The sequence below is a fragment of the Lycium barbarum genome, chromosome 7, assembly GCF_019175385.1.
Source record: "Lycium barbarum isolate Lr01 chromosome 7, ASM1917538v2, whole genome shotgun sequence".
Classification (NCBI taxonomy): domain Eukaryota; kingdom Viridiplantae; phylum Streptophyta; class Magnoliopsida; order Solanales; family Solanaceae; genus Lycium; species Lycium barbarum.
The window spans coordinates 130,772,162-130,784,590 of record NC_083343.1 but is presented as its reverse complement, the minus strand read 5'-3'; the positions used below and the strand labels follow the sequence as shown (position 1 = coordinate 130,784,590).

Here is a 12,429-nt window from a genome sequence, read left to right as displayed (position 1 = left end):
AGTTACTGTTTTCAGAGCTCAAATTCAAGATCTTTAATTAAGAATGATGAAGTATCTACCATCTCACGACAAACAATCGTCGGTGGTACCACTTACCTTTTGTGTCATATGAAATTATTAATTACTTTTCTTGAGGTTATTATTATGTATAAAGAACCATTAATTGTTTAGTGATATGATGATATGTATAAAAGTTTCCGACACAATGGGCGCCAGTTTGACTTTCATTACCTTTTTTCTTTTTTCCTTCTTATCCCCCATGTAATGGAAAACAAAAATAAAGATAAAATAAAAGATCTAATCGACGCCACTTTAAGATTGTGATTGTGAGATGAAGAATATATAAAAATGAGCTAAATATACTTGTCAAGTCAAATGCCTCTCATGCTAGTTATCATCACGATCCTATCCCAATGTTTAAAGAAAAATGAATCTTGAACCTAATTAAGAGCTAGTTTTTTGAATTTAAGTTAGGTGAGTCCATAATAGAATAATACTGGAGTATCTTGTCTCGTTTGGGTCCATGTTAGCTGAGTCAGGAGATCAAAAATATACAGAAAGCTATGTCCCACGTCAAATCGGGGAGGAAGAACTAGATAGACGCAATTCTTTCTTGATAGATATTTACGTGCATCAATTATTTATACCAAATCAATTCAAATTACTATAATTAAGTGACACAATAAAGTGAATATATATATATATATATATATATATATATATATATATATATATATATATATTCAAATATACGTCATGCATTTATTAATTTGGTGTAAACACCGATATGAAAAAAAATTTAATCCATTCGTCCATAAATAAAAGGTGTATTTTTACTATATTACTATTATCTCTCGCCAGTAAATTACATTCTAATCAATATTAATTAAGAATACTTAATACTAAGAGTAAAATGGGATCATAATGATTTTGTAAAATGACAAATATTTTTAGTAACCTTAACAACTTATAATCTAATACGGAGTACATCCTTCCTCTAATGAATTGCTCCCTCTGTCCCAAACTAAGTGTCGCTTTAAGAATTCGAGACAAAAATAATACTCCCTCTGTCCTAAAATGATTATCTTATTTTCCTTATTAGTTTGTCAAAAAAAAGATTGATATATTTCTATATTTAAAAATAATTTAACTTTATGAGATGAATTGCAACCACACAAATATCTCAGACTTATTTTGGAACACGAATTTCAAAGGTCTTCCTTTATTTCTTACCCTCTATGCCAAGTCAAACTAAAATAATCTTTTTATAATGGAGGGACTAATTATTTCCAACTATACCCCCATATATTAAAGAACTACTTCTTCTCTCGATTCTAAAAAAACATCTAATAATAGGGATAACATAGTAAATGGTACCTTAGCATTTTTTTTTAAACGAACATGACATGAACTAAAGCAACACTTAATAGATGTTTAGCCATAGAAATCAAAAACTTTTTCACTTTTTTGTTTTTTGTCTGAAATTTTGGAGTTGGAGTTGTGTTTGCCATAATTTTTGCAAATAGTTGTTGAAATATACTTGTTTTGATTGCGAAAAAAGTGAAAATCAAATTTTTCATGGCTAAACAATAATTTTTGAAAAAGTGTAAAGATTTTTCATGTTCAAGTATGTATGGAACACCGATCATATGAGGTCGGGTATGCTATGTATATGAAACACCGATCTTATGAGGTCGGGTATGTTATGTAAATGACTATGTATATACTATGAATATGAATGTGATAAGACTATGTATATAAATACGAGTAAGGGCATGAATATGAATACGAGCACAAATATGATACGAGTACTATTATGAAATACGGATGATGATATAGGTATACATGTACGTACTACTCATGTTACTACCGTGAAGAAAGACAAATCACTACCCCACTCTCTCTCTCTCTCTCCTGTGACTTTACCCTTCACATTTCCCTCTCATTTCAATTCAAAATCTCATCAAATACTCAACGGATACTTTATCTCTCTCAAAAGTTCAAAACCCTAACCCCCCTTTTCTTCACCATTTTTACTCAAAAATGAAGCATTATATGCAACAAAGAAACCCTATCTTACGTGAAAATCACGATCCAATGCCGCCATCATCTCCAAACCCTAGCTCTTTGAAACAAAAACCATCAAATTCGCCTACCAACCCTACCAGTAGCAGTAACAGGTAAAACAGATCACATATTTATGTGATTAATTTTGAATAAATTATTAGGCATTTGGCCATAGAAATCAAAATATTTTTCACTTTTATTTGCAAAAAATATTTGCCTGTTTGAATGTACTGAAAGTGAAAACAGGGATTTAGGTGTTTTCCAAATTCGAGATACAAATTCAAGTTGTATTTGGAATTTTCATGGCCAAATGTTAATTTTCAAATAAAGTGAAAAAAAAAAAAATCTGGAAAAAAGTGAAATTCTCATGGCCAAACAGGTCCTTAGTAGTAAAACAACAGTTCATCTTATTCTCTGTTTGTTCTGTTATTTGTTTTAATTAACAGGAAGAATAAATCATGTAAAGAGAATGCTCCTCCACCATATCATCCGTTAGATCTGAGCTCATCACCAGCCGTTGGATTGAAGATGAAAAGTCCGTTACCTCCTCGACCGCCTAATTCTAATCATTTGAAACGGAAGCTTAATTTGGAAACCATTGGTGGTGAAAATGCAGTTGCTGGATCTAATGACTCTGGAGTTAAGGTAAAAATTTCGCGGAAATTATATTAGATTTGCTCGTTGTTTTGTCGAATTTGAATGGAAATGGAAGGGTACAAGTAGAGCTGAAATGTAAAATGGAGGATTCCTATATGTGGTAGTTGATGTTGTTTCTTTTGTGAAGATATAGAATGATTTATGTTGGGCTTTTGCGGAATTTTTTTGGGGAAATTACACTAAAATTTGTTCGTTATATTTTCGAATGGAACTGGTCCAAGTAGTGCTGAATTGTAATATGGAGGAGTCGTATAGCCAACTCCAACTTGTTTACGATTGAAGTGTGGTAGTTGCTGTTGTTTATTTCGTGGTAATTTCGGAATTCCATAATTGTGATTTGCTTTAAGAGCTGATAACTCAATCAATTAATTATGCATCAATTTCAAATTAGCTCGGGTCGATTATATGAATTCTCTATATCCGTGCTGGATTTTATGACTACATCTGCACGGTATTTTTCTTTTTGTTTCTACTTGTTTTTTTTTTGTTCCTTGGAGATTAAGATAAATATCTGTTGTTTTTTTCAGTGATATTTCTGCTATTTGTTAGCAGTGGTAGTACCGATTGCTCGGAAGGTCGTACCTGACCACTAGGCAGTGGCGGAGCCACATGTATCCAAGGGGTGTCGGTTGACACCCCTTCGCCGAAAAAGTACACTGTGTAAATACGTAAAAACAACTTTTTTATGTATACATACTATGTGTTGAACCACCTTAATTTCGTCGTATATTTACTGTTTTATATTTTGACACCCCTTAGTAAAAATCCTAGTTCCGCCACTTGGTGGAAGAGATCACCTGTCTTTTATGTCTTCGTTAGTTTGACTGCTGGGTGAACCTGTGGAAGCACAAGTAAACTAGAAAAATTGGTTTTTCTCAAGTTAATAAATTGTGAAAGACAATAATATAGCTGGATCTCTATTCCTCTCAATCTTAATAATGGTTTTCATTTATAGGAACATATGTTTATATTCATTTGTTTTAACCTTTTAAAATGCTGAGAGTGACTTGGTTTCCTGTTATCCATAGTGTCTAGCTGTTTATTCCAATTGTATTTGATCCATTTTCTTTTGTCTGTCACTCTGGCTTATACTACCTTCTGTTTGATTGGTTCAAACAGGCATTGTCTAAGTGCCTAGTACTGGTATATCCCATATTGATTCCTGCAACTTTTCTCTTCTAAATCAGGTCATAGTGAGGATGAGGCCGCTAACCAAGGATGAGGAAGAAGGGGAAGTTGTTGTCCAGAAGGCCTCTACTGATTCTTTGTCAATAGCTGGACATACTTTTACATTTGATTCTATTGCAGATACCCAATCAACACAGGTAAAAAAAATAATAACTTGTTACCTATGCTTGTAGGAGAGATAGCTTTATTCAGTATATTTTAGTCAAATAATTTTTTTATCCTTTGTATTGTCCTATTCTCTTATTTTCAGAACATATAATACTCTTTTTATGTTTTGCGTTATGACCCTTTGGAAGAGTTACGGGGCGTAAAACAAAACAATACGCCAATCGGGCATACTATGTGTAATATTCCCCCATTCACGATAAATAAAAAGATAAAAAGAAAAGCCATTCCATTTCGACAAAAGACCCACACCCAAGTTCCATAGCTTTTTGTTCGCTATCCCGATCATGATTTTCCTACCCCCAGAGGGAAAGGTACTTCCCTTTTGGGCCGGTTGTGGGCGAGGAGGGATTCGAACCCCTGACACCCTGGTTTATGCTTGAGTCTTCCTTGTTGTTGTTCTTTGCTTCGATATAACAAGTATACCACAAAAAGAATAATGAAAGTGACAGACGCTTGACTCTTCTTTCTTATTGCTCTTCAAGGTTGATATATTCCAGCATGTGGGAGCTCCTGTTGTTGAGAATTGTCTTGCTGGGTTTAATAGCTCAGTATTTGCTTATGGGCAGGTAATGTTAGCATACTACATCCTCATGCTATATGTTAAATATGCCTGCACAACTTCAAATGTTCTTTCTTGTGTTTGACATGTCACTTTCTAATAATACTTAATATGAGTTGGAAATTGAATTGATCAGACTGGTAGTGGGAAGACATATACAATTTGGGGACCAGCCAACGCCTTGTTGGAAGAAAACTTGACCAATGATCAGCAGGGCTTAGCCCCACGTGTTTTTCAGAGGCTTTTTGAACGTATTGAGGAGGTGAAATGTTGTCTCTTTGATCCTATGTTTCCTGGATTTGATATGTAGTATAAAAGGCAATTCCGTAATATATGCATTTTCTTTTCAGGAACAAATCAAGCATGCTGACAAACAGCTCATGTATCAGTGTCGATGTTCTTTTCTTGAGGTTAATTTGACTGTACCTGGTCGTTTTTAATGTAAAACAAAGTCTATACTTGCAGTTGTCTAAATCTTAAACATTAATGATGTACAGATATACAATGAACAAATCACTGATCTGTTGGATTCTAGTCAAAAAAACCTCCAGGTAAAAAAGGAAATACAACATAGAAGAGTGTTTTTTGCATTATCTGTATCTTTAGTTCTATCTATTTGTTAAAGGATTTTCAATTCGGGCTTCTCTTTCCAGATCAGGGAAGATGTCAAAACAGGTGTTTATGTGGAAAATTTGACTGAGGAATGTGTGTCTTCCATGAAGGATGTGACGAAGCTTTTGATGAAGGTTCAGACTGCTTCTATCTTTTTATTCAACTGTTAGACATTGAGTAATGCAGACATGAATAGGTTTGCCAGATAGCATAGATTAGTAAAGGAAAACAGTTAGCCTGAGAATATGTGCAGCAGATAAATCACTTATACAACTATTGAAATGGATAATAAACAAAAACTTGCTTAGGTGCAGAATGTGCAGTAACATAAGTGATAAAGTTCTACACTTACGCATTAGCTGCAATATCAAAACATTTGACTAGGAAGTTTAATCTTAATTTTCAGTTTTGGTAAGGGACCAAACTTGGAATTTCTCTGATTTGCTCACTATTTTGATTTTCTGAGAGATGTAAGGATAGAAGTTTTAGTGTCGTAAAGCTAATGCCTTCCTTTCTAGATCATGCTGCAGCTTATGTTTGTTTTTTATTGAATTTTATCACTGAGGTACTTATCAAAAGAATTTTATTACTGGGGTCTCTGCTGCACTCTTTCCCATACACAAAATTTGATTTGTGTTGTATTTGGAATTTGGCTGGTACTTAATTGGAAGATAATCTTTAGGTGTCAGTTTATATCCATTCCTCAAATAGAGTCTATTGTTTAGCAAGTTGATCTTAGATCAGTGTCAAAAGTTATCGTTAGGAGATGTTTTGTAATTCTTTTACTCGGAATTCTGGAGTTTTTACGATAAAATGGACTGGTATACTCAGAAAAGCTTATAGTGCTCAATGAAAATATTACAGGGAGTGTCAAACCGGAGAACTGGTGCTACGAGTGTAAATGCTGAGAGTTCACGTTCTCACAGTGTATTCACCTGTGTTGTTGAATCACGATGCAAGGTGATACGATCTTATGTCCTTTCTAACAATAATCTGAATTCTTTCAAATGCCAAGCTAACAATTGTCTGTTATCCGTTCTTATGCTGTTCTCACGCTCCAAGTGTGTAGACGACTTGCTAGCATAATAAATTATTTGGTTGTTATTGAGATCTGAAAAATTTCTGTTATTTGGTCTGTTTTAAACCTTTAATTTCAGAGCATGGCAGATGGTATAAGCCACCTAAAGAGGAGTAGAATAAATCTTGTTGATCTTGCTGGATCAGAAAGGCAAAAGCTAACTGGTGCAGCTGGTGAACGCCTGAAGGAAGCAGGGAACATCAACAAGTCGCTTTCACAGTTGGGGTATATTTTTTTCTTTATCATTTTGAGAGAAGAATTATTCTTGGTTTAGCTCTGAAGAAGGTTACAGCTCATTGTTGATCTTCATAGAAAAAGCTCATTGTTCATATATGTGATTAGGAATTGTATATTTCCCCATAACCAATTGGTTGAATAAGAACGAAATTGAGTCCACCCTAAGATGAAACAGGATTTTTTCACTTTCCTTAACTGATACCCAGGAACTGTTAATACCCGTATTGTCAGGACCATATCAAGTAATCAATATTCTTCTCTTATCTCTTATATGCTCATATTTATCTTTTAGGTGTAAGTACTGACAGTTTAGATATCTAGGCCCAGTCTTTCAGGAGTATCTCTTAATAGATAAAGTTGTGAATACATAATAGGATAGCTATGAATGGTACAAAGTGTTACACGATTGGGTCACACTAAACAAAGCGCAAGGCAAGTCTTGTAGAGCAGTTATGAGACTTGCAATATTATATAGGAGTGAATGTTGGACATCTAAGATCCAACTTATTAAATTTATAAAGGTCTCTCAGAATATATTACAACAACAACAACAACATACCCAGTGAAATCCCACAAAGTGGGGTCTTGGGAGGGTAGAGTGTACGCAGACCTTACCCCTACCCTAGTGCTTGCCTTTATTGTGGGGGTTACATACCTTTCAGGGACATAGGATCATCTTCTTCTCTATAAGTTAGAATTATTGTATATGCTGCTGATCACACTATTATTTGAAATTTACAGGAACTTAATAAACATTCTTGCAGAAGTTTCTCAAACGGGCAAGCATAGGCACATCCCCTACAGAGATTCCAAGTTGACATTTTTGTTACAGGAATCTCTTGGTGGGAATGCAAAACTTGCAATGATCTGCGCCGTTTCTCCATCCCAAAGGTAGATTCACAACCCTACTTTTCAATGCAATTTTTGTTCTACACTCATGTTTATCTCCATTGAATTTAGAGCTCTCGTTCTTTTCAATAATACAGTTGTAAGAGCGAAACTTTGAGTACCCTGAGATTTGCACAGCGTGCCAAAGCAATCAAGAATAAGGCGGTAATCAATGAGGAAATGCAAGATGATGTAAATGTCTTGAGAGAAGTTATACGTCAGCTAAGGGTAAACTCTGTTGCTTTACCTGTGAGTGATTGATGCACCTTAATTAAGGTGCATCTCTCAATTATGACAATTGGTTTAATGCCTTTCCCTTTACTCTGAACAGGAGGAATTGCTAAGAATGAAGGCAAATGGATATCAAGCAGATCAGGCAGGGTGGAGTGTCCGTAGAAGCTTAAATCTATTAAAGTTCAGCCTTAACCATCCAATGAACCTACCCGTTGATGACGACGGTGATACAGAAATGGAAATTGTTGATGAAGCCGAACTATTAGGTCTCTTGTCCGGAGGCAGTAAAGAGAATAGTATGCTTGGGATCCTGCGGAGGACTTTTTCAAAAGGTTCTCCGCTACGTGATTCTGCAGTACAGCACGGCGAAAAGGAGTATGGAGGCAACCCCGAGCAAGGCTCCGAGGATACAGATGTTACCATGGAGGAAGAGGTATCCGAAACAGTTGTCAAGCATGCAACCAGTACTGCTGATGGTACTGGACTGCAGGATTTCAAAAAGCCACGTAATGATTCTTCTATGGAGCCAACTGAAGGTGAGTATCTTCTGTCTTCTGCCAGCGATATGCTGAATCAAGGACAACTGGAAGTAGTAGAGGACTCACCCTCAGAAAAATATTCTGAACGAACTCCAGAGAACTCTTCTAAAAGCTTGGAGGGAAATACAGCCTGCACTAACCTCAGTATTGTTCAATGTGATGTGTCGCCTATTTTAGACTCCCCCACTCCAAGTGTTTCACCAAGAGCTAATAGCAGTAGGAAAAGTCTTGGGACTTCAATGCTGAGTGCTTCAAAGAAGGATCTTGGAGATAAATTGGATACCCCGGACTTATCCTTCATAAAGCCTACAAACAGTATTTGTTTAAATTCTCTAACAAATCAAAGAAACAAAAGCTGTTTCACTTCAACTGAACATTTGGCGGCTAGTCTTCAGCGGGGACTTGAAATTATTACTCATCGACAAAGTACATCTTTGAGGCGCTCCTCTGTCAGATTTTCTTGCAAGCAGGCTGATATTAGTGCAATTATACCAGTTGCTAAAGTAGATGTTGGAGTTCAAACTGTTACAAAAGATGATGAATCATTTGAAGGAGGTTCAATGTTTTTGTGCAGTAAATGTAAGGCAAGAAATTCGCTGCAAGAGCTTAAAGATGCTGATGATGGTTCAAATTTGCAGTTGGTACCTGTTAGTGGATTACAGTTGGTATCTGAAACTGGATCACAGTCCTGTGAGAACTTACAGATTCAAGTACCTAAAGTACGTTTGAAGCATTTTAAAATGGAAATTTTGGTTCTCTTAGTCTTACATGATTCTTATGCATGTGCAATCATCTTAACTCTTTACAGGCAGTAGAAAAGGTCTTGGCTGGAGCTATACGGAGAGAGATGGCACTTGAAGATATATGTTCCAAGCAAACTTCTGAAATCACTCAACTCAACCGTTTGGTATGTATCATTTGTTCAAAACCTGCCAATTTTCATTATTTCCTCATCTCTTTGACCTGCTTTGCAACCAATGGCAGATCCAGCAATATAAACATGAACGAGAATGCAATGCTATAATTAGCCAAACACGTGACGATAAGATCATTCGCCTTGAGAGTTATATGGATGGAATTTTACCAAAGGAGGAGTTCATGGAGGATGAGTTTTTGGCACTGATTCATGAGCACAAGGCATGCATCTGACCTTAAATTTATCTTCTGAGATATTTTTGTTTCCCCTAAACATGTTGCATTTGTCATTTGCTTGCAGCTTCTGAAGGCAAAGTATGAGAATCATCCTGAGGTTCTAAGTGACAGACTTGCACTAAGAAGAGTTCAAGAGGAGCTGGAGCGATATCGTAACTTCTTTGACTTAGGTGAGAGGGATGTGTTGCTGGAGGAGATTCAGGATTTGAGGAGCCAGCTACAGTTTTATCTGGACTCTTCACCAAAGTCATCCAGGAAAGGAAATTCTCTTCTACAATTAACTTATCCATGTGAGCCCAGTGTGCCTCCAACTTTATCCACAATTGAAGAGCCAAATGAGGAGAGTTCTGAACAAAGATTTGAAAGGGAGAGAATTCAGTGGACTGAAACAGAGAGTAAGTGGATTTCTCTCGTAGAAGAGTTGAGGTTAGACCTACAAAGTACCCGCACCTTGTCTGAAAAACGAAAACAAGAACTAGATTTGGAAAAGAAATGCTCGGAAGAGCTGAAAGAAGCAATGCAGAGGGCAATGCAGGGCCATGCACGAATGATTGAACAGTATGCTGAACTTGAAGAAAGACATATTCAACTGCTTGCACGGCACAGGAAGGTCCAAGTTGGTATAGAGGATGTTAAAAAAGCAGCCACAAAAGCAGGAGTGAGAGGTGCTGAATCTAAATTCATAAATGCTCTTGCTGCGGAAATTTCAGCTCTGAGAGTGGAGAGGGAAAAGGAACGGCACTATTTTAGGGATGAAAACAAGGAGCTTCAGAACCAACTCAGGGATACTGCTGAAGCTGTACAAGCAGCTGGTGAATTGCTTGCACGGCTTAAAGAAGCAGAAGAAGATATTGCAGCTGCAGAGGTGAGTTTTGAATCCATTGTTTTCTTTTTATTATTTATTCTATCAGTACATATAAGGCTGCATACAATAGACCCTTGTGGTCCGGCCCTTTCCCGGACCCCGCGCATAGCGGGAGCTTAGTGCACCGGGCTGCCCTTTTTTCTATCAGTACATATATTGTTGATATTGCAGTCTTATAGTCAGCTAGACACAAGTAGCATCGGCGAACACTTCCTTTACATCTCTTCGCAGCAGCCCTCTTCTAAATCCACACTCTGTCTCCTATCTCTCTCTCCGTTTTTTGTTATTTTTTCGTTGGTTTAGCATGAGATTCTGAACAATGACTATTCAGCTATTCAGTGTTTAACTGACGGACTTGATAATAAAAAAGAAGTTCGAGGCAATGCTTTAGTTGAAAAGTTACTGGGAAAATGGATGTAATACTGGTTGTTAGAGATGCTGCACGCTCGAATGATCAACATCTTTTACATGGTAAAAGAAATTCCACTAATATTCTAAGGGCGACCATTGCATATACACTGTAAGTTTACACATATAGATTAAGGTTCCTCCTACTCTCTAGAAACAAAGAAGCATCTCCGATATCTAAATGAACTCTCTGGAGCAATATGACTTAACTAGGAAGTATGACCTTGCTGTTATATATGTGCTCTCAAAATATATTATTTTTTCCTATTTTGTCTTTGTGTTGCTGGTTACTTTTGCTTGTAACATACTTCTTTCTAAGATTCCCTAACGAGTTTTGGAAATATGCAGAAACGAGCCATTCACGCCGAGCAAGAAGCTACTGAGGCATATAGACAGATTGAAAAATTGAAGAATAAACATGAGGAGATGAACAGTGTGAACCATTTACTGGAAGAGCCCCGTCTACCTAAAGATAAAACAGAACCCATATATGATAATCCCGAGACAGGTGATGAGCGTTGGAGAGAAGAATTCGCACCATTCTACAGCACCAAAGAGGAGGACCAACCAAAATTTGGAGAACCGTCTTGGTTCTCCGGTTATGACAGGTGCAACGTATAGAATGGGGAAACTTGTTATAGATTGTTGTTGTATGTATTCATAATAGTGTCATATATAATTTGAAAAGCTGTTGCATTTTCTTCAAATACAACGATAGTTATTGTTTAAACCAATTGTGCAAATAACAACTTGAATCTATCAAGCTGTTGTATCCATTTACCCTCATTTCTTCAGAGGTATGAAGTAAATGATTTTTTTTCTATTCTTTTCCCTCAGTTAAGCCTTCTCTTGAGTGTCCGTGTAAAGCACACGCTCTTTGCTTTCAATTTCAAACAATTTGTTCACACTGTATTTGGAGGATTCGTACTTTGTGTCCACACATGGCGTGTCGACTAAAGTGAATAATATGTATGCCTTATCTATAAAATCAAGAATAAAAACAACTTTTCAGTGTTTCTTTTAGATTGGATCACAAAATGTCCTGTAAATATTTTTGTTGAGGCCATAATTTGCACAAGCTTAAGAGCCATATGTTGATGTAGCTGTGGAAAGAAGATACCATCTGATGATAACGTTCCTTTTTTTTATTTTATTTTTTAAATTTGACTGAATGCAATATTTGGATCGGGTGGGACATAGTGCAGTAGAGACAAGTAAGGAATTGTGGAAAGATCCCAAGAATGAACATTGATGTTATACTATCTTAGATCATTTATTTGCTTGGTTTGGATGTCAAGTGGATTGGGGACAATCTTCAAGCGGCTAAAACTAGTACATGTCTGGAAACAATGCTTATTCAGAGGCGGATTCAGAATTTAAGGTTATTGATTCCTACAATAATTTCGAGTTAATATACAATAATTATTGAGTTTACAGTCAAATATCTTTAAACATTTAATGAATATTTTAATACTTATACAAGGTTTGGGCAAAAGCTGCTGGATCCTCGTAAACCCGTAAGTTACACTCTGAATCCGCCACTGTGCACTGTAATGAGTTTTATACATTGTCAGTGCAATTTAACTTGCCGTAAAAGATTACATGCCTTATTTTTCATGTTACTATTTCACGTATTATGGATAGTTATTGTAATTGTCTATTAGATGACTTGATCAACTGTCATCGTACACAAGTTACACTCATTTATGTATTGAGATTATGTGTAATTGTATTTATCTTATATTAGTTGTTTTAGTTTATTACTACTGGCACTCTT

General features: G+C 36.1%; 1 protein-coding gene across 1 annotated transcript; it reads left to right on the top strand.

Moving 5' to 3' along the window:
- Positions 1-1,922: 1,922 nt before the first annotated feature.
- Positions 1,923-11,470, top strand: LOC132604429 (kinesin-like protein KIN-12B). Its single transcript, XM_060317926.1, has 17 exons — positions 1,923-2,180; positions 2,514-2,712; positions 3,912-4,049; positions 4,563-4,646; positions 4,776-4,901; positions 4,990-5,049; positions 5,137-5,190; positions 5,293-5,385; positions 6,116-6,211; positions 6,409-6,554; positions 7,308-7,457; positions 7,553-7,682; positions 7,786-8,946; positions 9,036-9,134; positions 9,212-9,364; positions 9,444-10,244; positions 11,001-11,470. The coding sequence occupies exons 1-17, from the start codon at positions 2,044-2,046 to the stop codon at positions 11,271-11,273; spliced, it is 3,900 nt and encodes a 1,299-aa protein (XP_060173909.1). The 5' UTR covers positions 1,923-2,043; the 3' UTR covers positions 11,274-11,470.
- Positions 11,471-12,429: the final 959 nt, after the last annotated feature.